This window comes from Meleagris gallopavo, chromosome 1 (genome assembly GCF_905368555.1).
Source record: "Meleagris gallopavo chromosome 1, MGAL_WU_HG_1.1, whole genome shotgun sequence".
In the NCBI taxonomy this organism is placed as follows: Eukaryota; Metazoa; Chordata; class Aves; order Galliformes; family Phasianidae; genus Meleagris; species Meleagris gallopavo.
Window position 1 is genome coordinate 109,148,015 of NC_139404.1, and position 25,929 is coordinate 109,173,943.

The 25,929-nt window shown below is 38.2% G+C and overlaps 1 protein-coding gene across 15 annotated transcripts in view; it reads right to left on the bottom strand.

The window, feature by feature from the left end:
• Positions 1-25,929, bottom strand: part of KDM6A (lysine demethylase 6A) — a 148,132-nt gene that overhangs the window by 102,898 nt on the left and 19,305 nt on the right. For all 15 annotated transcript variants that reach the window (XR_014879711.1, XM_085209376.1, XM_085209435.1 and 12 more), the window contains exon 3: positions 12,829-12,937. Coding sequence is in view for 14 of the 15 variants with exons in the window: in XM_085209376.1 (XP_085065502.1) it covers positions 12,829-12,937 (109 nt within the window). In the remaining variant the exon portion in view is untranslated. The remainder of the gene's footprint in view (positions 1-12,828; positions 12,938-25,929) is intronic.

The following is a 25,929-nucleotide window of genomic DNA, read 5'->3' on the forward strand; positions in this document are numbered from 1 at the left end:
TCACTAACTGGAGAAACAAAAGCAAGTTAAAAAAGGCTTATTTATATGTTACTAACCTAAGAAGACTGAGACTAAGCTGAGTAACAGCACAAGCACTGCAGTGTTTTGTAGAATGCGAGTACTACTTAGTAATGAACTTCTCAATTAACCATTCCCTCATCTCTTTTTTCTGACTAAAAATTCTTGTTGATGCAACTTGCCCTTTGGCTAACAGGCATACGGCAACATCAGACTACAATGCAAACAGGCCTTAAGTTCTTCTAAGAACTTTACAATAGGCCCCATCAAAACTGTACTGTTATAAATAATGATTCACTGCACTAACACCAAGATTTTAATTTTTCAACAAATCTTAAGATTTGAGAACAGTTTCTACATAGCGTGCATTTTCCAAATAACAAAAGAAGACAAAAAAAGACCTCTGCTTTGAAAAACTACCAGCGCTGAGCAGATTAAGACAGTAAGAATAATATGTATTTTATGCATAGATTCATTTCCTGCAAGTACCACAGACAAATTACGTACCAACATTACATCATCCTTCAATGCCTGTCCTACTCACTCATTTCCATAACTTAACAGAAGTATATAGGCTTAAGCAAAATAAGAACAAAATGGATTAAATGACAGGGCATGCAGAGCGTCCTCTTCTTAAACACTCAGCTGAGGATACACCCAGACATCTTCCATCTCTTTTGATTACATCCTGCAGCCTGGTGATCTCCAATCTTTCTTCATTACTATAGCCTTAAATACTTTTGGATTGCATTTACAAAATTCTGCTTGTCAGTAGAAATAAATACACTAAATTAGCATGCTAATTATCAATGCTAGCTGATACACCTCTCTATTTGGAGCAGGGATAAATTCACTGATTTATTTTCCTCAACAAAACACCGAAGTGTAAAGCAAATATCTTTTTCTTTTGGTTTACTGTTTTTGTTTTCCCTATCAAGTTCACTACCGAAACACTCAGACCTTTCAGATCTTTTGCCAGTCTTCCTGAGTGCTGATCAATATTGTTCCTCAAAACTATGCTTCTCATGCACCTAACTGATATGTAGTGAATCATGTTTATGCTGTGCCTCTCACTGCTGGAACCACCTGCAAAGCCAACTGCAGATTCACTTAGATGCCCAATACAGAAAAAAAAACAAACAGAAGAATATTCATCAACCTCAGATTATCAACACATGAAAGTACAGATATTTATACGCAGCTCAGCTGAACAGAAACTTCTAATGACTTACCTCGCTAGACTAAGCTTTTCAAAACATAAAAATACAATTCCCTTCCACCAATCAGTACAAACTTCAGTACATAACTGCAGTCTAAATGTAAGTTTATGAATGTTGAGAGTAAGCACATTTCAGTCACATTCTGTAACTGAGTTGTACACTATATGTTCACGTAACAGAAAATAAGCTCCTGCCCCAAACACTCTTTCCAGATTCACTAATAACGTCATGACTGAAAGACATAATTAGCTGCATCAAGACCAGACAAAGCACTTGTCAGAGAGTAGGCGGCACAGGAGGCACAAGAATCCACTAAAGCCACTGCTGTAAGGCAACTTGCCCAAAAAAGTACCAGGACCTCCAGTTAACGTGGAGAAAAGATCCTAGATTTAAAATAAATAAATAAATAAAAATCTTTGCACCATGATACCGTACCAGTTATCCTTAGTTCTGATGTTTGCAAATTATTTTCTTTACTATCTCTTCCACACTTTAAAATTCAGCAACTTCCCACAGTAACAGTTGAAATGACTGTTTTAATGTTCCTGCCTCATGCTACAATTAAAAGCAAGTGCATGGAAAGCATGGCCTGCTGAAGCATATTTTGTATACACATATTTAGGAGGCAAGACATTCATTCTAAAATCACGTTATTCTTATAAAGAATGAAAGAACACAAGACAGTCCCTCCTCTACAGTGTCTGTAGTACCCAATCCTATTTCTGGCTTCAGTAAGCTGTTCTGGGGATTCATCCTTAAAGCTTGATCAGGGGAGGGGCAGCTGCAGGTTGGGGAAAAGGTCTGCACCACAGGACGGTGGGCGTGGAACGGGCCCAGGGCTGTGGGCACGGCCACCAGTGCTGGAGTTCAAGGAGCGTCCGGACAGTGCTCTCAGACATAGGGTTTGATTTTGGGTGGTCCAGTGCAGAGCCAGGAGCTGAACTTGATCATCCTTGTGAGTCAGGTCCAGCTCAACATATTCTGTGATAGTTCCTTCCCTTTCTCAGTTCACAACTGTTTCTGATTCATTATTAATTGCTGGTCATACCTAGAAAGCTACCATCCTTTCCTTCTGGGGTGACAGCATTGAGCTGCTACCAGCCACCACACTGAGTTTCTTGAAAATGAAATGAAAGAATTCTCAATATCATGCTGAAAATGCTAACAACGATAAACCCCAGAGGGATCCTCTACACCTGCTAATAGGAGCTAAATGTCCCTTTCCTACTCAAGTAAGTTAGACAACTAGAAACTGTTATTCATGCACAATTTCAGAATTCAAGAAGTGCTCAACTTAGTTACATGTCAAAGTTTATTCCAGCTCTGTTTACAGCTATATTAAACATCTACTGCACAGACACACAAGCTTTTCTGCTAAGAACAGACAGAAAAACCTGAAAAGGATTCAACTGTGTTGTTTTTTTCCCCCAGAACCTATGCGAACCATCCCTAACAGGAATCTTGAAACCAAATTATGAAATAAAGCTGAAACTACCTGCTAATTTTAAAGCAGTAAAACGTGGCCTTGAAGCCCATCATACTTTCCACTCCCAGTGCTCATTCAATGATGTGCAGACATTACACTGAGTCTAGACTCAATAGAACAAATAGAAACCAAAATTTCAACACCTAAAAACCATATTATGGAACTATAAACAACTTCTCCCTTAAATTAAGTTTTGAATGGTACGAGATGAGAGCAAATCCACCGAGTTATAAAACTTGCTCTAAATGAAGAGGGAATAAAAAGACAAGAGTGAATCTGACTGAATAAATAAGAATTTGGAGTAAATCCCCTTCTGAGACAAAGTCTATTCTTCATCAGTACTACAGTTCTAACTGTAGTATGGGGTATGCTGGATTTTTAGAAAGCAAGTAGATACTAACTTATGTCATGACTCATATTAGTAGCATTTAGAAAATAAAATTAAATTGTCATTTGCTCAATTGTTTTTCATTCAAGACTGGTCATTCCAAGGCAAGCTGATTTTTGTCAGAAAAAAAAACTCTGTGAACCACTCTTCCTTTCCACTCTGCTGTAAACTCCCATTTTTAAAATTACATTTTCATTCTCAGTTAAGATATCCTTTTTTAGATTAGCCCATATTCTGAAGGCTTCCAGAGAGAGTAAGCCAGATCATCTACATGCTTCTAAAAAGAAACGGAATTCTCATTTAAAACATACGGATAACATGAAAGACAAATTAGAAATTAAAATATCAGAAATCTGTACATAAAGTCGGTTTTGCAAGTAACATCATTTCCAGGAGTAATACGAAACTACAAATACAGAGAAAGAAGTTGAAAGGAATCAATATTTACTGAAACAGAGAAAGTTAAATTATGCATCTAAGCATCCACATGCCACTTGAAATTAGCCTTAAAAATCCATTTAAAGTAATCTAGCACTACAGAATATCATAATGAGTAGCCCGAAATCACTCTTATGCAAAGAAGAATTTTGCAGACAAACTTCTGATTATAAGCTTATCAATGAGCTTTTCAGATCTGAAAGTTCACCACTGAAATTATACCTGTGGAACTGCTAGAGGCCAAACATATAGAAACTTTTTTTTTTTTTTTGTCCCCAGTGTGCCGAACACTTTTCTTCATACTCAACCACATTCATAACATGACCTTGTCACCCACAGAAAATTCTCTTAAAAGCACAAAGCTGAAAGACCGTATTCAACATCTAAAATAATAAAGGACAAGGAACTCAATAAGTTGCTATAAAAGGGGTTCTTGGATATCTATTTTGGTCCTTCCACCCAGTATTTCACTACTTACCAAATCAATTCTAGCTTGCGCTCTTCCAAACAACATCATTCTCCAAATCCAGCAATTTTATGATACTTGCCTAAAAATGATCCTTATGCTCAGATCTTGGTAAACCTTATAGCCCACTGAGTGGTAGACAGCATTTGGATGTCAGGGGGAAATTCTTTACAGAGAGAGTGGTGAGGTGCTGGCACAGGCTGCCCAGAGAGGCTGTGGATGCCCCGTCCCTGGAGGTGTTCCAGGCCAGGTTGGATGGGGCCCTGGGCAGCCTGGTCTAGTATTAAATGGGGAGGTTGGCGGCCCTGCATGTGGCAGGGGGTTGGAAATTCATGATCCTTGAGATCCCTTCCAGCCCAGGCCATTCTGTGTTTCTGTGGATCCTACCCTGAATAATGGATTTGTTTGCCCTAAAGGTATAAACAGCCTTTCAGATCAAACTAATCTGTATTGCTTGACAAGAATAAAATTGTGTTTGCCTAAAATAGCTCTGAAAAGAACACTGTCTTTATACCCAGAGAATTAAAGAGATATTGGACAGTAAGTAACCTTATCTCCTGTGCCAGAATCAAAGCTGGCTTCAGAATTTCTTTTTCTAACCTCCGCCACCCAGTGCAAAGCTTGCCTTCCGTGAGTTCATACAGTTACATTATATTGCCTGCATCATATTAAAAGGCTTTTACAGCCACCTAGAACCACCCACCCTGCAATATCTACACACACCGACAGAAAGATGCAATTTTTTTCCCCACAGACTTTGCTTCCTCACGTACTATGGATGAAGGTCAAGGGACATCTCACAATCGTGACAAGGATGATACTATTTTCTTACTCATGCTTATTTAAGATTCCTAGATTTCATTCTGAGAATGAATACAAAATAGATTTTACGTAATTACCGTGCATGTGGTTTCAGGATTTTTTAATCTACTTAATTGCATGAGAAAATTGTACAACTTTACAAATTACATAATTATCTCAGCATTGTGATAGCCAATCTCTCTTCATACCCTGACTCCAAATGTGTAACCTGAACAAACAAGTAAGGTGAAAATGGGAAGCAAAAAACTGCCTGGAAGATACCCCTCTACTAGTCATTTTTAGCACATTCAATCACAAATCATATAGTCACAAAAGAATGGCTCTGCTATGGTCTACTCTAGCAGATATGCCCCATGATACCTCAACATTTAAGAAACCTTTGAAGCTGATGCAAACTGAACAGTTTTTAATGTTTTAGTGCTACAGTAAGGTTAGATCAAACTAGATACTGACACCATCTAGTGGCACCATGCAAGGCTAATGTGACCAGCACAGATATTTGGCTGGCTAAACTTCAACAAGCTAAGCCTCCTTAGATTGAACATGTACAAGTCTATGGGGCTGGATGACATGCACCTGAGGGCACTAAGGGAGCTGGCTGATGTGGCTGCTGAGCTGCTGTTCATCACATTTGAAAAGTCATGGCTGTCAGGTGAAGTGCCTGGTGACTGGAAAAAGGGAAACATCACTCCAAGTGATGAAGAAAGAAAGAAAAGGAAGAGCCAGGGAATTACAGGCAGATCAGCCTCACCTCTGTGCCTGGGAAGATCATGAAACAAATCCTCCTGGAAGACATGTTAAGGCACATGAGGGATGAGCCAGTGATCCAGGACAGCCAGCATGGCTCTACCAAGGGAAGGTCATGCCTGACCAATCTGGTGGCTTTCTATGATGGAGTGACAGCATCGGTGAACAAAGGGAAGGCAATTCACATCATTTACCTGGACCTCTGCAAAGCCTTTGACATGATTCCCCACCACACCTTTATCTCTAAATTGAAGATATGGACTTCAAGAGCAGACTATTTGGCAGATAAGGAATTGGTTGGAAGGTCACAGCCAGAGTATTGTGGTCAATGACCCTAAGTCCAGGTGGAGGCCAGTGACAAGCGGTGTGCCCCAGGCGTTCGTCTTGAGATTGATACTCTTTAGTAACTTTATCAGTTATTAACACAAGTGATGGGTTTGAGTGCACCTTCAGTAAGTTTGCTGATGACACAAAACTGAGTGATACAGTTGATCCTATAGAAGGAAGGGATGCCATGCAAAGGGATAAACTCAAAAGGAGGGACCACGTGAACTGAATGAGGTTCAACAAACAAGTACAAGGTTTTGCACTTGGGTCAGGGTAATTCCACATATGTATACAGACTGGAAGAACAACTCCTTGAGAGTAGCCCTACTAAGAAGAACATGGTTGATGGAAGACTCATTAGTCAGTGTGCACTTACTGGCCAGAAGGCCAAAGGCATCCTGGGCTGCATCAAAATAATTGCTAGCTTGGTGAGGGAGGTCCTTCTCTACTCTGCCCTTAGGAGTATTCCACTCAGGTCTTGGGCCTCCAATGAAGGAAAAATGTGGAGCTTTTGGTGGGGGTGCATCGGAGGGCCATGAAAATGATCAGAGAGTAGCTCTCCTATTAAGATAGGTTGAAGGAACTGGCTTGCTCAGTCTGTAGAGAAGTCCGCGGGGAGACCTCATTACAGCCTTCCAAAATTTAAAGGCAGATTACAAACCAGAGGGAAAACAACTTTTTACATGGATAGACAGTGATAGGACAAGGGGAAATGGTTTGATACTAAAGGAGGGAAGATTTACATTAGATGTCAGGGGGAAGTTTTTTTGCTGAGACAGTGATGAGGTGCCAGACAGGTTGTAGATGCCTGATCTCTGGAAGTGTTCAAGGCCAGGCTGGATGCAGCCCAGGGCAATCTGATCTAGTACTTGATTCAGTGGCTGTCAACCCTGCTTGTGGCAGGGGAGGTGGAATCTGATAATCCTTGAGGTCTCTTCCAGTCCAAGCCACTCCATGATATAACTGCAGGCTTGAATGATGTGCATTTACCCCTGAGTTGAAGTACTAAAGCCTGAACAGTAAGCCTGCAAACAAGGTTGACCTCTAGATGAATCTTACAACCCAGCATTATGTATCATCAGTATCCGATCATTAGCAAAATATGTATCATCATTAGCCAAATACATACCTTGGACAAAACACCTCATTAGCAAGAGATGTAGCTCAGATAAAGTGTTATGAGAACGTATTAACCTTTCCTTGTTTAGAAGCAGAGTGTCAAGGCCTACAAACTTCCTTGGTTCCCCCTTGAGCCCTGGCCAGACTTGAGGTGGAATCCAAAAGGGAGAATGAAAACAGATGTTTCCATCTAATTGTTGCGTAAATTTGTTTATTCAACAATATAAAAACCGGACCCTCTTGTAAGCGAGCTCTCCAACTTTGCTAGGAGTGAACGCACTGCATAGGACCCCCAACTGCCAGGAAAGGCTCTCCAAATCCTCGCTGCAACCAGGGCTCGCTCACTACTGAATACAAATCTGGATTATGGTAAAGTATTAGGGCAATTGGTGATGTATTCTTCTTAACCCCCATGTAGCAATAGCTAAGTGCACTGCCTTGTTCTGTTTCATTCTTGCTGTATCATTTCACTTATTATCTCATTGCTTTGAACTTAAGATAAACACGCTACTTTAACTTGATGTCTGACCTTTGTGCTACCCCCATCCACTGTGGAAACAACAACCCAAGGATCTATATTTGTCTATGAACATCAGACCTTTTCTTAAATATTTTTTGGTGGTAGTAGTAATTTTTAAACAATTTGGTTATTTGGTGCGAAAATAAGATAGAAAATTAAGTGAAGAACTGCACAAATCAAGCATAGGATACAGACATTACTTCAAATCTGACAGCATTTCCAGGAAAAAAATAAATGTTCATTAAACACGTGGGAGATATTTGTAGATTATGGAAACAGCTGATTACACAGTACAAAGTTTTATCCACAACAGCATTTTAATTTAGGAAGAACACTGCTAGGCTACAGAATTGAAAACATCAAAAGCTGATGAAATTTTAAGGTTGAGTCAATGATTAAATTAAAAAAAAAAAAAAGAAAGAAAATGTGGAAGTTCGAGCAGAGAAATGCAATTCAGGTCTTTTGTTCCAAGGCCTCAGGGAAGGCACTGTTCTGTTTCCTTCAGAGATTTTTGCTGAAAGTACCAAAACATGCACGATCAAAGAAGTCTAAAGCATGTCTTCCTTTTAACATAAAATGAATGCAGACACACAAATGCAATACATTTACAAAAGACAAAATACCAAGTAGTCCTCAAAGTAATGTTATTGACAAATAAGCATTCGCATCTGGAAATATAATGCAGCACCAAACTGGTGGGATGCCACTGTACTATGAACATATCCAACTGTTTGCTGCACAAGAAACTAAGGAGTACTAAACGTTAAGACATAAGTTAATCACAACAATGAGTTTGCTATTACAGAAATCTTTTAGATAATTTTTTTAGATAATCTTTTACCTAATTCTAGTTAAGCATATTTACACTACAAAAGGTCTTAAAATATGGTGAGTACCAATGAAGGAACACAGTGGAACCATATGAAGCTCAGAATCCTTCAAAGAATTTATTCCACAAAACGTTTTTTAATGAGTGTTATTTCAAACACTGCCCAAAATGAAAATTTTCAGTCAAAAAGCATGGCCCAGTTATATCCCATAAAATGCATCTTCTACCACTAACAAAACACACATGAAACAAAAAACTATTTATAAAGAGCACTGTATTTCAAAAGCTTGAGAGAACATTCCTACTACTCTCTACAGGAATTCCATGTGGCAGTTTAAACTGCCTGAAATTTAACGACAGCATCCTGAAGATGAAATAAACAGCCTTAAATAGAGGCAACCCGATTTCAGACAATTATTAATAATTACAAACAGCAACAGAAAAAAAACTGTAAACACACACACACACACACACACACACACTTACCTGAAACACTGCCACCTCCTCCTCAGCTCAGTCAGATCCTATCCTACTTTATCTGCATCCTAGTTCTTCTGGGACTCAGCAGAAGCCAGTCCAGAAGCAACCCGCACGATTCTACCTATGCCAAGAACTGCTCTCTTATGCTCATATGATCATGCTTATTATTCAATTACCTCAGAGTACAGCACAATGAAATGGTTTCTTTTCCTTAAAAGTTCTGAAAGTCTAGCATATTAGCAAGTATACAAATTCTCTACAAAGCTTTAACTCTAAGAACAAACAAATGCAGGCACACTGTTGAAGCTGGGGATCACTCCTACAACAACTCTACGTAAGAATAGTTGGAGTGCTTAAACTCCAGGTTTAGTCTGTTTATTAATAAATGAGTAGAAAGTATTTTATATGCTGATTAAAATGCTCTTGAACTAATTAATATTGTCATACAAATTACTTAGAATATTTTTATTAGTATTTCTGACAATGCAGTCACTATCTATAAACAATTATTCAAACTACACTGGCATAGCACATCAAAAATGTGATCGCTCTTGAGCGCAGCACTACCAATTATTTCAGTGCATTATTTACTGCGTTCTTCCACCAGTAATGTGAATAACTGCACATTTTTCCCATTTATCTCATTAACTGCATTACCTACCACTTTCAAGAATTTTATTCAGAGAACAGAAATCCAAAGCGGCCGACGCTAAAAGCGTGCCTCCACGTGCGCAAGTGATAGCTGCCCTCCATGTCATAGGCAGGAACACAGCCAATATACACGAACCTTCCATAAAATAAGGAATCTCAAGGAAAACATTGATGATTTCAGAGTCCATGAACTCAAAGAGCCTTCAACTGGAATTAAAACCTCTAAAACAACTGTCTACACTCTGTACTCCTCATGGAAACCGTTCCTTAAGGAATCATCTCCAACTACTAATACAGCACCAGTTTCCCCTAAGACCAGAAACACACTAATTTTGGTAAATTCCAGCTCACTCAAGGAATGTAGCAGCAACAAAAATTTGACAGTCTTAGTTGGATGCACAATATTGCTGTGTCCAGAAGCCTACGTGATCACTCATTAGCCTCCTCAGGCAACCTGAGGCTGAGGTTTCACACTGAGGGGCAAGTGCATTGTTTTTTCTGCTAGGTTATTTTTAGTTGGACCAGTTCCCCACACAGCTGCAAATTGAACTGTGCCAGCAGAACACAGAAGCAACAAGCAGATGGGTGATGTCACTTAAGACACGGCCAGGGAACAATGGAAGCCTCTGAAACGATCAAAGCATTGGTGAATAATTTCCTATTGGGTAGCAGAGACATCATCTTAAAGTTAAGAAAAACAGTTTTCACTAGGAGAAATTAATGTTCTTGTTTCAGATACACCTGAAGCCAGTTCTCCCCAGTAATGACCAGAAAAACAAAAGCCAGACACACAAACCACCCTGTAACATCTACACTAAGTTGAATCAATCTGCCCTACTTATCACTGTCCGAAAACCCAAGCTAGTAGCTCACAGTATTTCAAAATCTGCTAACAGTTGACACCTTCTTGCCTATAGCACCTTCTCCTAACAACAGCTGAGTAAAATCAACAGGATAACTCAATTGCAACGGCTGCAAATGAAACCTCTTAGTTAACAACAACAATTCAAATACATTGCATTTTGGCATGACTACAAGTTGCAGTCTGACCTCAGATATAATAAAGAGAAGAAGGATGTCATCCAGTAATATCTGATGTAAACTCACAGCTTTTATTGAAGTATTATTATTATTATTATTTTTTTTACTGAAAATAAATATTAAATCTGAACTTCAGTGGATACAAGTGACCCAAAACATAGTGCACTTTAGAAGAATAGGTTTGATGGGTTTCAATTAATGAAATAAAAACACATGCTAGATTTACCTGGACTTCAGCAAGACATTTGCCATCAACTCATTCCACATTCAAAGTTTGTCTGTCCCTAACTGATATTCTCTATACAATGCTACCAGGGTAGCCTTTGCTTCCTATAATGACATGCAATAACCTGCCATGAATCTTACAAATCCTAACTCTTACCCAGAAGCGATTGATGGTCTTTGTTGCTACAAAATAGCTGACAATTTAAAAATACTAACACACACACAGCTATATCTAACTGAATGATCCACGTTTGTCAAAATATTTGTGAGAGATCAAATCAGAAGAAAACAACATGAAGCTTTCAACAGATCTCTATCAACCCAGAATTGCTTCATCTTGATCACGTTTTGTACTTTTGCAATCAATTAACAATTTTGATCTACTTTGTGCAAACTACACTGCCAATGTTTTTACACAAAGGATGCTATGCCTTTAATAAAGACACACCCTCCTTTACTATATGCACAAGTGCATATATTTGAAGGTAGTTAATAAAACTAATAGGCTTCCAAGGGAAAAAAATATATACATTTGTTGGGGACCTGTTAGGTCAGGGCTTGAGCTAGTGATTAGGCACCTGGTGAAGGGATTGTGGCTGGCCCAGGGAACACATGCCATTGTGTGCACATTGTGTTCCCCATCTGAGCAGAAGGGTGGATCCAGGGTGGAGCCACTCTGGGCTCATATAAGGGCCAGCACTGAAGGGAGAGCATCTCAGGGACCTAAGCTGCTTCCTAACAGTGAGTGCTGTAGTGCTGGAGAGACCTTCACCAGTTGGCTGAGTTCTGTTCTTTCTGTATTGGCCTACTTGGGAATACTTTGCCTGGTATTGCCAAGAACCTGTCAGAATTAATTTCACTTCTTCATGAGCAGAACAACATTAGTCATGCTGCTCTTAAGTAATTACATCCCTCATCATCTTCTCCACAACTTATCCAAGGCTAATTTCATCCTAGACACCTTGCAGTTCTGAAGACCACCCTGCTTCAGCATTTCATACTTCTGGAACTTCTCAGGACTTTAAAATTGGATGTTATACATATCGGTACAATCTAAACATGTCTGAATTGCCTGTACTTCTCAGATCCCAAGCATTTACGAAATTAACCATAATTGCAGTTAGTATGTTTAATAATTAAGAGCAATAGAATGAAAAAAAACTTATTCACACTTTAAATTTATAATGCAATACACTCCACAATCACTGGAAGGGAGGCAGCTATCAGACACTGAGCTGACACACAGCCTGCAATGAGCACGCAATAGCACAAGCTGAAGATCTTGCCCCTGTGTCTCAGTCAGCAATACAGCAGGTTATACTGTGTAATCATCAGGACTATCATAAAAGCAGTCTACTGACCCTCATGCAATGAAGAACAAGCATTTATAAATTTCTATGAGCACTGGCTGAAATAATGGTTAAAAAAAAAAAAAAAACTTTTTAATAATTGGAAAGCCTGATGAAACAGACGTAAGAAACCAACACCTACCCCAAATAAAATCACAGTTCCATTCTCCCACTCAGTATTTAAAACAGAACTTGAAACACACATAAAGTGCCATCTTTTTTTCTTAAATTAGCATTTTTCAGCCTTGTATTATACTGATACTGCAAATAAATATGAAGGCACAAGCCCAATCTAAGGCACTCATTCTACACAACTGTGCTTCTTGAAGAAACTGTTAGCTTCTGAAGTTTCCATGTTTCCCGTTTCAGTTAAGAACCCCTTCAGGGTACAGGCTCAACTCTGTATGGTCATGCAGTGGATCAGAAAAACGAAACAAGCAGTGTGGTACTACTATATACACTAAATAAACTTCATATGCATATCTGAACCAGAAGTGTATTGTGGGTTTTTTTTTCTTTCCCCAATTAGAATTCAGTTTAGAAATGGCTAATAAGTTAAAACACAACTGAGTTTTTCATCAGTCTTACTATGTTACAGGCTTTGAAATATAGTACAAGCCATGAAAACAGTGAATTACCCAAATGTTTTGTATTCTATTATATCAGCCAATATTGGAAACGCTAAATAAAAAACCACCTTACCTTTTGGATAATCTTCCAATAAGAGGTTGAAGTGACCTAACTGACAAAAGAAATCAGACTCGACCTTTCCTTCAGCTTTCAAAATTAGCGATTCATAGCAGCGAACAGCCTGAGAAAAAGAAAGAAAAGGTTGTCAAAATCCCGTATTTAACTAAAGCAAATAATATATTTTCTGAGCAATAATACATCTTGTTTCTCTCCAGTGGAAGAAGCCCATCATCTAAGTAACTTGCAGTTAGCATTGTTTATCAAACATAAAATATAGTATTTAAGACAGAGCAGTTTTAGAAGTTCAAATCTTCTAATGCACATCAATAGCAAACAAGTAACTGTAAGTTCTCTGTCAACTTCAGAAACATTTGCTCTCCCAAACACAAATTTCCATACCCTGAAAGTCATTAAAAATAAAAAAATCAGTCATTTTATTCTCATGGTTTTTGGCTTTCATTTCTAAAGGAATCACTTTTCATCATCCTAAGCATTTAATGAGGTTTTGCTAAACTGAAGAACACAGCACCTCAACATGTTTTCTTGGACAATTCATGAAGCTTAGCATGCATTTTCAAAGATCTGACTCTTGACATTCCGCTGTCATGTCGTAAAATGCACTGTTTACTACCTTCCATTTACTACACAGTCACTTCAGACTATCACTGAAGTTAGAAACCTGAATCCAACAGAAAAGAATTTTGAGAGAAGTGGCCCCAGAAGTTTGTAAGCAGCACTCACAAAATATGTTCTGCACAACAAAGATAGACTTTTATTAAACTATTATCTTCAATTCATCACAACAGTTATGATCTTTGACCTCTTCTACTCTTACTTCATGACCCCACTGACAGGTTGGGAAAAGATAAAGTCTTTCAACTTCTTGAACTTCCAATCAGTTTCCTGATTATGAACATGCTAGCCATTGAAGTGAAGTATCTGAACAAACTTAAATGAGAGGGATGAAGTGAGTGAAGGTCCTTTGCATCGACAGACCTTCAAAGCTCTCAAAAACTTGTCAGAATTCCAGTGAATTCCAAATCCAGTTGGCTAGTCCCTACTTTCCATCAACTCATGGCTAAAACATATTTCCAGAGCAGCTACTGTGATGAACTGCTTGACTTTAATATACTACCACAATCAGAGACCTTAATATTTAACATGAAATGACAATTTAAGTCATCTTATTAAAACTGTAAGTAATTGGGGGACAGCAGGAAGTCATAGGCAGCATGCCAATCTATCCCTGTGATAGTCCAACTAGTACATCATTCTGTCCATACCTGTGATTTACTTCATTAAAAACTTGTATTAATACTCAAAATGAGAAATTCCAACAACATGAAAAGGAAATACTGTCAAATAGTTAAGAAAATACCGGTTCATATTTTTCATTAATGCTGCAAATTCCGCCTTACCAAACTGCTCTAAAAAGACTGATTTTGTTGACAATTCATCAGAGGTACTGCTCCTTTAATTTTACTCCCACCACTAAAAATACCTACTGAAGTTAGCCAACTCTCAGTCTAAAGAAAATTATCCCTGGAATCCAAACCAAGGCATATAAGCTTGAAATGAATTTCTTAAAATTATTACATGTTTGAGTCAATTTTCAGCATTCAGGTTTATCCACTGAACCATCTGCAATTGCAGTTATATTTAATCTTGGGGTTTTTGTGCCTCAATTTCTCTCCCCACTTTCTGGTCTTGTCTCTGGATTTGTATAAATCTAACACAAATATTGCTGCTGCCTCTAACGTTACTGCCACAATTACAATTTGCAGATAAGACTTCCATTTTCTGACAATATGCCATAGCTGCTGTAGTTGCTGAAGAGAATACCCACACTTTGACATTTTCTGAAACAAACGTTTTGTCTTTATAATTCAGTCACTGCACAGAGCATAAAGAAGCCACTACCACAACTGTCAATATATGAGATTTGTTGGAGAAGAATTTAGAGATAGTTTATTTCTTTAACTAGAGAACTACTGGTATTTTAGGAGAATTTAACTTTGTGAACAAATATAACAGGATTTTTCCATATAGCATCTTCAAGGAAATTATAAATATACACACTTTAACAACTAGGCATACAGGGACCCTTAACACTCTCTCTGCCCCTTCTCAAATAAGTGCACATTAGAAGATGCATGAGAAGCTTCTGAAACATCATATAAAGTAGGGATACCAAAAGCTGTGTCCATGCCTTTCACAGAACTCTACCCAGCCCTCAGCAAGGCAGATTTGCCCTCTGTCTTAAAACATGCTCTGAAAATACAGCTCAAGCATCTTTCTGACCCTGCTGCCAGCAAAAGGAAAGGCACAGAACACCAAAGCTACGTAACAGAACAGAACTTCCTCTTGAAATAACAGTTAACTGCAGGAGCAATCTAGCTGTGCCATCAAAGCACACAGCCTCAGCTGATCTCTAACTGGCAAGCAACATTGCCAAGAAAGCACTTACATTTAAGCGCACTCATATTGGGGCTGGTTATTTCATATGAATTTCCAACTTTCTTCTAGCACATTCTCACCAAATGAAACAGAAACCGAAAGCAAGAGCACCCCTTGCTCTCCATCCCTGGTGGAACACCTGAGCCGACCCCTGAGTCCTGGGCAGGCTGAGAATGCTCAGTACAAGGCTATTCTTCTGAGTAGCCCAAGAGGAGTCACCCATACAACTGGATTTACCCAGTTTCAGTCCTGGCTGAGAAACCTTCTTGCTAATCAAACCCACCTGAAATCACTTTTAGAAATAACAAGTATCTATCTGCACAGATAATAAATTGTTTATTAGCTAAATTAACAGATTCAGCAAGAGATTAAAGCATTTTTAAATGGGGATGTCACAACTATATGCATCCACATATGGCTTCTTTGAATGAGTAATCTAAAGATCTCATTTCAGTGGTTCCGTAACTGAAAAGGTCAGCTATGACACCACTTGTGCAACGAATTTAAATCATTCTGGTACACTGAGAATTCTGCAGAAGTTACAAATAAGATAAATAAAAACAAAACCCAGATTCCTAAGTATTGTTATAAATCAATATAATGTGGAGGAAATAAGCATATAAGCAAATAAAAAGAGGGAGAAAGACTCTGAAATGATAAGGAAGATTGCTACACAGCATCGTATGCTTCCTTCCCTTCATTCAAGGCTGCATGAAGATAAAAGGGAAACCTGAAGAATTTAAGAACACGGCAAAACCATCACCTGCAGCTGCTTTGCAGTACGGCTGCCTGAGCAGAAGCAGGAAACAAATTCAGGAATGGTTTCAGGAAAAGAAACTACAGTTTGAGATGGAAAAAATATATGTATATGTATTCTTTTAACAATAATGTCCACATTGTCTGCCAGCTGCCTGATTAAAAGCAAACCTAAGCAACACACATGGCCAACTTCTAACAAGACGGTTATGAAACAACTTTTATGACGTCAGAGCCCATTACTGTGGAAATTCTGATTCCACAAATTCAACAATCATTTTCTAGGGCAAGATTAAATACAACAATTTAGATACAACACATAGTTCTACATATTTATCAACTAGGAAAATGCTTGCATAACATTCCTATTGTTTAGGAGAGAAAAAAAATTCCTTAGCACTTTACCAAAGAAAAATCCCACCACCAACAAAATACACCACTACCAAATCCCTGTATGCTCACTACTTATTACTTCAAGGGGGAAGGAACTGGATTCATTTTTTCCTTCGTGAGAACTTTTCATTACATTTCTGCAGAGTACTATTTTTTTTCCCCCACTGAACAAAAAAATAACACAATAAAGCAAATATCTACTTTGACTATTAAGAACATGATTTCTTTTCATGAAGAAAAGCCTCTCGATTTGGGAGCGCTCAGAATTTGAGGTATGATACACAGGTGTCACTGATAACATCTTACAGTTCTACTTCATAAAGGAGAAGGTAGGGAATGTTATCTCTGTTTCATCTATTACAAAACAAACAATCAAAAAAAAACTTTACCACTTCGGTTGTAATAATTTGTATTCAAATACTATTGAACAATTTTTAAGGGAAAAAACTTAGCACAGCTTTTTTGAACAGTTTATAAAGAAGATGATGTAACAATGTCTTACAAGGAAGTTTTTCACTCAGAGGGTGGTGATGCACTGGAGCAGGTTGCCCAAGGAGGCTGTGGATGCCCCATCCCTGGAGGCATTCAAGGCCAGGCTGGATGTGGCTCTGGGCAGCCTGGTCTGGTGGTTGGCGACCCTGCACATAGGAAGGGGGCTGAAACTGGATAATCATTGTGGTTCTTTTCCCAGGCCACTGTATGTATGTTCTTCCTCACTCTTGCAAGCGTCACTGACCAAGATGAAAGCAGCAGGAGTATACGGCTAACGATAGCTACTTATTTTTAATTTTTCAGTATATTAATGGTATGAAAATGCAAGAATGCACTAACGCAGAAGATTTTTACTCACAACAGAAAAAGACAGAACCACAGAAAGACAAAAACTAAACTAACTGTTCAAGAAAAAGCAGACAACAGTGTAGAATGCCAGATTCAAACCCCGAGATGTTCCTAGAGCCTTAAAGAACACAACATTAAAGTACAAAACACTGCTGTAACTGTACATTAAAAAAAAAAAACAAGTCGCTTCTTTCTAAATGTATTCTGAATGATCTGAACATACTGGCCTTGCATGCAGCTAACAAGAACTGCAAGCAAGAAGGAAATTTCAGGTGAAAAAAAAAACAAACCAGGAGACACCTGCATACTCTTCACAAATGGAATACTACACATAGAAATAAAATGTTAACTAGCTCCTAAGGGATATTTTACTCTTCCAGAAAAGAAAATAATTATATAGATAGTGCTGGATACTAAAGTGATAATTATACAATGTCTCCGACCAGCCAGTCCAAGGGACATCTGCAGACCAGGAAAGCAGAAGTCCATGTGCATCCTGGGCCCATTCTCCCCCCGTCAGCATCGAAAGCAGATGCTTTCAATGCCAGCTCTTCCATTCCTTTCTCCATGCTGCAACTGACTGAAATGCATGTTATTTTCAAACAACAGTGATGATAGATATCATCCTAAGAGCCTCTTGATTTAGTTTTTGCTCCTGCTCTGCAGCAACACAAGTCTGATCAAGGCTACCTTCCTTAGCACAAGCAAAGAGAAAAAAGGCTCAAATTCTTTACAGCTGCTTTTTCCCCTATCAGCAACTGGCTGGATAAACACCAACTCCACAGACTTAAAAGAACATTTCATATCCATCTATAAAGAAAAGCATACAATTCATATTTGATGAAAGGTAACCTACATTAATTCAACACATCCTTCAGTAAAGGCTCTCTTTTTCCATATGGATGGCACAATACTCTTTCTTAGCTTCCCTTACTTGCTTAGTATCAACTCCCAACAGAGCTTTCAGGACTTCTTTATATACTCACTGTGAAGCTCATATTGTGTTATAAATAAAGTTTCTCTCTCATCTTAACACAAGTGAGCTCTCCTTGTATTTCAAATGCAGGCTGTATTATATAACAACCTCTGCACGGCTTTTAAGCTCAGCATGCCGGGCACAAACATGCTCACACCCAAATCAGTTTAGGCCTCAAGGAGAAAAAATACTTACTGAGGTCTTTGGTAATTTTGACCGTTTTTTGCAAAAATATCTATAATATATTTCAATGTCAACTCTGATCTACTAACAGTAATAAGATCATTACAGTCCTTATCATTTCAGGGACAGTAAGCAATTAACAGCAGTGGAAACTGATCCTCCCCATGCATGATTTTTCTACAGATGTATCATCAGCTTTAGCCAATTTATTTTCCCCTGACTACTGCTCCACAAAATTGTACACGAGAATAAACACTGCATGCAAGAAAGAAGAACAAGCAGTTACATGTTAGCATAACTCGATGGAACCACTGCTGCAGTGGCTTTTCAATGGTAAACTATCATTTGAGGAAAAAAAAAAACACTTGTTGCAAGTATTATTGTCAGTTTTATATAGAAGTAGAAGAGAAAGACGAAGAAGCAAGCAGCAGAACTAAAGTCAGGGTTGCTGAATATAAAGTCAAAATTAACACACAAACTATTTGAAAGGTGAATGTCACAAACAAAAAAACATTGTATAGACTGGAGTGAAAGCAGCACGCTATCACCATTAGAAACAAACAGCATAATTTAAAAAAAGTAATTTAAAAACCTACTGCAGAAAATAACATCGCCAAAACAACCATACAGTTTGAGGGAGAAAAGCAGACAGGAGTAACCGAGAGAGTTCTTCCTGAAGCCTTTTATCACCATTTATCAGAAGTGGGGGATAATACTTCATTAAAAGCACAGAACTGCAGAGAAGCATATGAACAAGCAAGCATATATTCAAATGACAAATGGAGAAGAGTGACATTTTAGCAGAGGGTGGAGAAAACAAAAACACAAAGGTGCCATCACTGAATCAAGAACACTTGGTATTAATGCTAAGATTCTGAGTCCTTTCTGTCACCAGCATAAACTCCATAATGAAGGCTCCTTACATAAGCATAGGAAGCTTGCTGGTTTGCAGCTGACAGCATCCATAAAAAAAAAGTGCATTTTGATGAAAAATTACTGACTGGAGTTGATGTTCAGGATGAACTTCAAGATCCAAATCCATTTTATTCAACTGTATTTACAAAAATTCTTGCAAATATATAAATATATGTATGTATGAATGTACACACACACTGTACAGGAAATTAAAACAGATTTTCAACAACCACTGAACAGAATGTTCTCTACTCTGTCCTTGGAAAACATTTCATGATCTGGAAACCCAAGAGATATGACAAGCATTGTATGGAATTTCATCGTTCCAAATCCTGCATTCTACTTTTATATAGATGCATGGATTCTCAACTTTATTATTTTTTAAGCAAGAACTAGATTTTTTTGTAGGCAATTCAAATGGCTGATTTTTATCAGAATATAGGCAGATTCTTAAATATAATTACCATAATAATATAGTTTCCATAATAACTGTCTTTTGAGTAAGATTTAGCACCTTAATTTAGCAATTGCTCTAAAGCTAATTAATTATTTTACTACCCAAACTTTTAGACTACTTCATCTGATTGTATGTTAGCAATTCTTAACTATACCAAACAGCACATCACAACTGAGGGGCAAGGGCATCATCCTTCCAAACATTCAGTTAACTCTGATAGACAAACATTCTTTCTGAAAATGTTACATCGGCTGTATCTGGGAGGATAAATTTTCCTGTATAGATTTTAGTAGCATTTTACATTATTATTTCAACTAAATTAGATGCCTGTGTTACTAGTTTCACTGTATAAATAAAACTTTGGAAATACAATTAAATCAACATTTAATTGTTGGGGGGGAGCAGGGGGGGGAGAAATCAATGAAAACCAGATGGCATTAGTAACTGCCTGCTTTGCTTAAGGAAAAAAAAAGTTAAGATTTCAGCTGTTATTCATGCAAAAAAACTGATCTGGTTAAGTCTTGGGAAATGCAACAGTGACTATCAGCTACCACGAACAAAAGCAGAAGAGAAAGAAATGAATAAAGAAGCTTGGAGAAAGAAAAAAAGTAATATTAAAAATATAAAAAATACACATATATGGAAGAAATTTTCTACCAAGATTCTGACGTAACACACGTGAAAATATTCAGCTTCAGATTGAATAGAATTTGTCAGTGCTGTTGTCTAAATGCAAAGTAATACAGGGGGAGCAACGACTATTAACTATTAAAAAAAACTCCACCAAATGCTGTTAAAATTGCACAGTTTGAAGTTCAGGCTCAAAACTATTTAAGTATCAGAGGTGGTTCAACTTTCAGAAATAAATATTATTGGTAGCTTATGTATGAAAATACACGGAAAAGAAGATTTTTAAAACATAGAGATGAAAACAGGGAAGAAGCTGTGCATGAAGAATGTTAATAGGCTGGAAGTATGAAATTTTCAGCACCACAGGAGATACTAATTTGGTAACACTACAGTAAGACACAACGGACAAAAATTCTGTAAATGGAAGGAACCTGGTTTCAAATACTGGAATGTTATTTTCAGGATTCTCAGAACGCTGGCACCTTTCAAATTGACATAGCTATCATACTAAGAACGGCTCCTCACAAACATCTTCTATCTTATCACTGCAATCTCAAACAAGGGTATCACACAATGTACCTTTTCCACAGCCATTCATACATACTCCTCTGCTGGCTGATTAATTATGCTTAGACAATGGAAAACCCACTCAACCTTAAAGTCAGCAACACCGGAATATAATCAAACGTGCATGAAAAATAGCTTGCATACAAAAATATTTTGGGCAAGAACTTTATGCCCAGTGCCCTTGAAAAGCACCACAGTAATTCCCATTAAGAGCTGAAGCCCTTCGTAGTTAACGCCTGCAAATTCCCAGCCTTATCCCAAAGCTTTCCCACTTTATGTGGTATTCCGATCTAAGGACAATTACAGTGAGGAAAGGCGAGGAATAGAATCCTCCCGATGCAGTCACACAACTAAGCGCCAGTACCACTACTGAACAGCAAGGCTAGTGAGCCGCATTCAAGGAAAAAAATAAGGCCTGCCTGTGCAACACAGCAATAGCGAGTGTGGGGGGAGCGCTCACACAGATTCCAGGGTGATGACAATACGCTCAAATATTTCTCAGGAACTTGCCAGCACAGTCCTCTGAGAAGAATAGCGTTGTTAGCTTTGTACTGCATCTTCACAAGCAACACATCCCGAAGAAGTCACTAACTGTGGGGTAACTAGCCGTGCCGGCTGTCAACTGACACCGTTTTCATTAACATTCAGCTGAACTTGGATACAAGACCTCCTTCTGGAACGTGTTTCCCAAACCCTATCTGATCTGCTGATAAAGAGATGGATACTGACAAAGACTAAGTGAAAAAACATGCATGTTTCAACATTCGCACTGCTTCTCCATGTATCTGGGTGCTTCTAGAGCTGCTATTAAGCTAGAAAGCAAAGGCTCCTCTAAAGGACACAGCTCTTAGTAACCACAGCAGCTCAGAATTCCACTGACAATAGATTAAAAAAGCCAACATACAAAAACATATGCATAGGAAAGAAAATATCTCAGAAATTCCTCCCCCCTCCTCGCTCCCCAAAAAAACATTACAAATATTCGGTATGACCACTCATCTAGGATATGAAAGACCAAAATTCAGGATTTTCTCCAAATTAAAACAAAGGTTTTAATTATAGTGGCCAGTACTCAACATGTGCCTTAAATATCTGATTCCACAGACAATTTCCTCACTTCTCGGCCAGAAGTCACCACAATGATTCATAGTAGAAGTGAAGATGAATAACAAAGGCTGAGCTCCTAGTTATACAAGGGGAACTCAATTCTACCTAAAATTTTCCAATCCTGTACAAGCAGAGTGTAACGCTGTGAAGACAAGGTGGATTTTGTGATTATATATATATATACATACACATGCACACACACATATGTATGTAAATGGACAAAGAGGAATGCAATTCATTAGAGAAAAGCCCTGAGGAATTAGGGGCCATCTCACTACCCATCTTGGCTGAGTGCTAATAAATTTAGCCTGTGTTGTAATTTCTAATCAACTCCATCACACCACTATTTTTTCCAACAATGATCTGCAAATTCTCTTTTCTGCCATGTCCAGCTGCATACGGTACAATATCCCCTTTCTGTTGGACTGGACCTGGACAACTTAATGCATAATACTCCAGTACTTGTGGACAAGAAGCCACCAGTTCAAACTATATATAGAATTCCTTGTCGTTGAGTGCTCTTCTACAGTCAGTTACATCTAATTCTTCCGTAGATAAATCTAACTTAAAAAAAAATACTAGGAGACAAAAACTTAAACCTTAGACAACAGTCAGCATTTTTTTTATAAACTTATCCCAACATATATCCAATTCTCTGAACCAGCTAAGGTTCTCCAAAAGAATAAAATTGTTTATTGGAGCTTATACACAGTTCACTGCTCTTATTGTTCAGTATACTTGCCAGTCCCAACCTGCATGGTAAACAGGCATTTTTAGGAGCTAAGATGATCATTACCTATTTGTAGATTTAAAAAAAACTATGAATATGTACAAGGCAAGTAGAATTCTATTTACGGAAACCTAACATTTAACTTGGCATTTACGTTTCATTGTATCTATACTGACTTTCAGCATCCTGAGCACCAAAAACAATTCTTGTCTCTCAGAACTGGGGAGAAAATACAAATTCTCTGAGTGATAATCTAACTACTACAAAGTATTTCATAAACCCACAGAAATGTGAGCTCCATCATCACAGATTGGAAATAGGACTAAGTATTCCAAAAGAACAGATGCACAGTTCAGCATTTAATGTCAGGAAGTTCACATGCTATTACTACCACTCATAAACCAGCATGCTTATATCATTTGTTCATCAAATACCTTTGAAGATCTCCTAACATTACTGCAGGGTTTGCATTTAGAATGAAATGACAGAAGTCAACAACATGTATTTCAGACATTTATTGACAAACGTCTCCTCCTGATAGATGTACTGTATTCAACTGGATTTACTCCACGAAAGGTGAGGTGTTTGGTAAGTTAAGCAGCTGACTCTTCAACTGAAGCTGTAATGACTCAGGCCTTCAGTTGGAGAAGAACCAATTTCATTGTTCATAGTGGCAGACATCATTAATTTCAAGAACATGTTACTGCAACAAATCTCAGAAAGACCTCCATCAATTTTACTGGAAAAACAATAGTTTCCAAAATGCAAGCAGATTGAGATTGCAAAACCACCAATATTTGACCCAGGGCATAAAGCTACTCAGTGAAGGACTCACCGGCCTGAGCACAAATGACCTTTACATTGTCAGAAAACACACTGGTGAGAACTGCAGTTAACAAAAACACTCCTCAATTGAAGAAAAGGTTCACTACATAGAAGACTGGACTTTTTCCAGTACTTGACCAAAGAACGGAACAAATAATCACTGGAAGAGTATGACATCTACACTGGATATGCAGAAAGGTGCGCACATTTAAAACTGCCTTTATTAAAAAATTAAAAATCACCATATACTGTAAAAAAAAAATCCCAATTAAAACAGTATGTGAACAAGCAATTCCCCTAGACAAGTAACGTGGAAAAGAGTAAAACCAAGCAAGTATTTACAAACCAAGCATGACAACATCCAGCACAGAGTAAAACTCTAAAGAACGTGCTGGGCACAACCAAAGAAGCAGCAAATAAAAGCTCAGGCAGAATAAAGAATATCACAAGTGTGCAAGGGAGAACATACGAGGGGCAGTGAGATAAAACCTTAGTCAGAGGAATGGCAGGGAAGAGAAGCAGATAGTTCACTATTCACTCACAGCAGAACTGAACATCACCACTTTCTACACTGCCTATCATCTCACTCCTGCTCCACCTAGCAGCAGCAGTTTTCCTGTTATACATCACTTCTCCATGGATCACTTCAATGGTACCAGTCACTCAAAGAACAAGTAATTAGCCCTCTGTTGTGAATGTGTAGGGAGAATGAAAAATAAAGGTTACAGAGTCCGAGAACATTTGAAAAGTTTAAAATACATCAAATTAAAATTATAACTCCCAACTTAAAATAAAGCACAAAGAATAATATGCAAGTCAGTCCCAAGTATCAGTCTTCTTAGTTCCTTTATTTGAGGACATCAACTGTAGACAAAAGATTCATTTTGCATAGTTGTCTGAAATAACAGCTTTATTTGTATCTAAACAAAGCAACAACTACCACTCAGGACCACCAAGGCCAACCTTATGCAAGCAACAGGAGGTTGTGTAATCTTTACACCTAGGTTTGAGAACGTGACTAACATGTGCCCATGCAAGAAATTATTTATATTGTATTTACATTGTCTTTAGGTCACAGGTGGAGAACTGGTATCTTACAAGGTGCATGTGGCTACACTACGTTATGAATGTGGCTCACAGGGGCAAAAAACTGCTAACTAGTGAAGCTCTGCAGTTCTGCAGTGCACGGAAAGGCTACAACTGTTCTCAGCCTCTTGGCCAACTAGCACTGAATAAATGGAGGAGAAGCTGCTCTCCTGGATGGAGCAATCAGGGCCAAGCAGCAATAGCGATGGTGGGGGCTCTTAAGAGAGCTGCCTTCTTAACTCTGGGTCCATCCTTTCCATGAGCCAAGCAGGTGAAAGAGCTCTGTAAAGTGACAACAGGAGACAAGGAGGCCCAGATCTGAAGAGAAAGTGTGAGTCAGAGGCACTGAGCCTCAAAAAGAAGGTGACAAATACTCCTAGAATCAGGGCAGAGAGAAGGGAAAACACATTCACAAATTACAAGCTGCAGGTGTAAGATTCCAAATTTTTATTGCTCTCTTCAAAGGCAAGCCATACAGAACTGATTCTTAATTTATGGTAAGTGAACAAGAAAAAATTAAGAAAACTTTTTTCTTTTTTGCTAGACACTTCAACTGAAAGTATTTGTGAAATATTAAAATCAAGTACTGTTAAAATTTGACAGCTCCTGTTCATTTTATTTCTCCATTCCCAGCTGTAAAGATTTGGCTACCCACTTGATGCTAGGCCCTCTCATGCTCAGGTAAATTAAAAGGAGCAGAACCTCAGCCACATTCTCCTTACTCCCCTAATATTAACAGTACAGCTAAGCTGCTGCACATGAGACCACAAGGTGCAGCAGGCCTGAATACATTTGTCAAAGTTTATTCCTTCTGTGTAGTAATGGAATGAGATCTGAGATGACAGTTTCTGAAACAGTTTCCTGGGCTTTGTTTCACATAGAGTCCAAAATGCTTTCATTTCTTCTGTGGGTCAGACGCAACTCTACTTAAAATCCATTTTCAAAGGTATTTTATTGTGTCCAGGAAACACGAAATACAACACAGTATTACAGAATTTTACCTCTGAAGTACACTGATTGGTGGCAGCCTATCACTATCTCCGTAATTTGCAGAGACACCATATCGGCCTTTGGACTGAATTTACAGTATTATAAATGAGGTGAAGACATTACAACTTGAAAATACACTTATGAGAATGCCACAGCTGCATTTTACAAAGGTAAAACTAGGAGGCAGGCAGCAGTACTTTA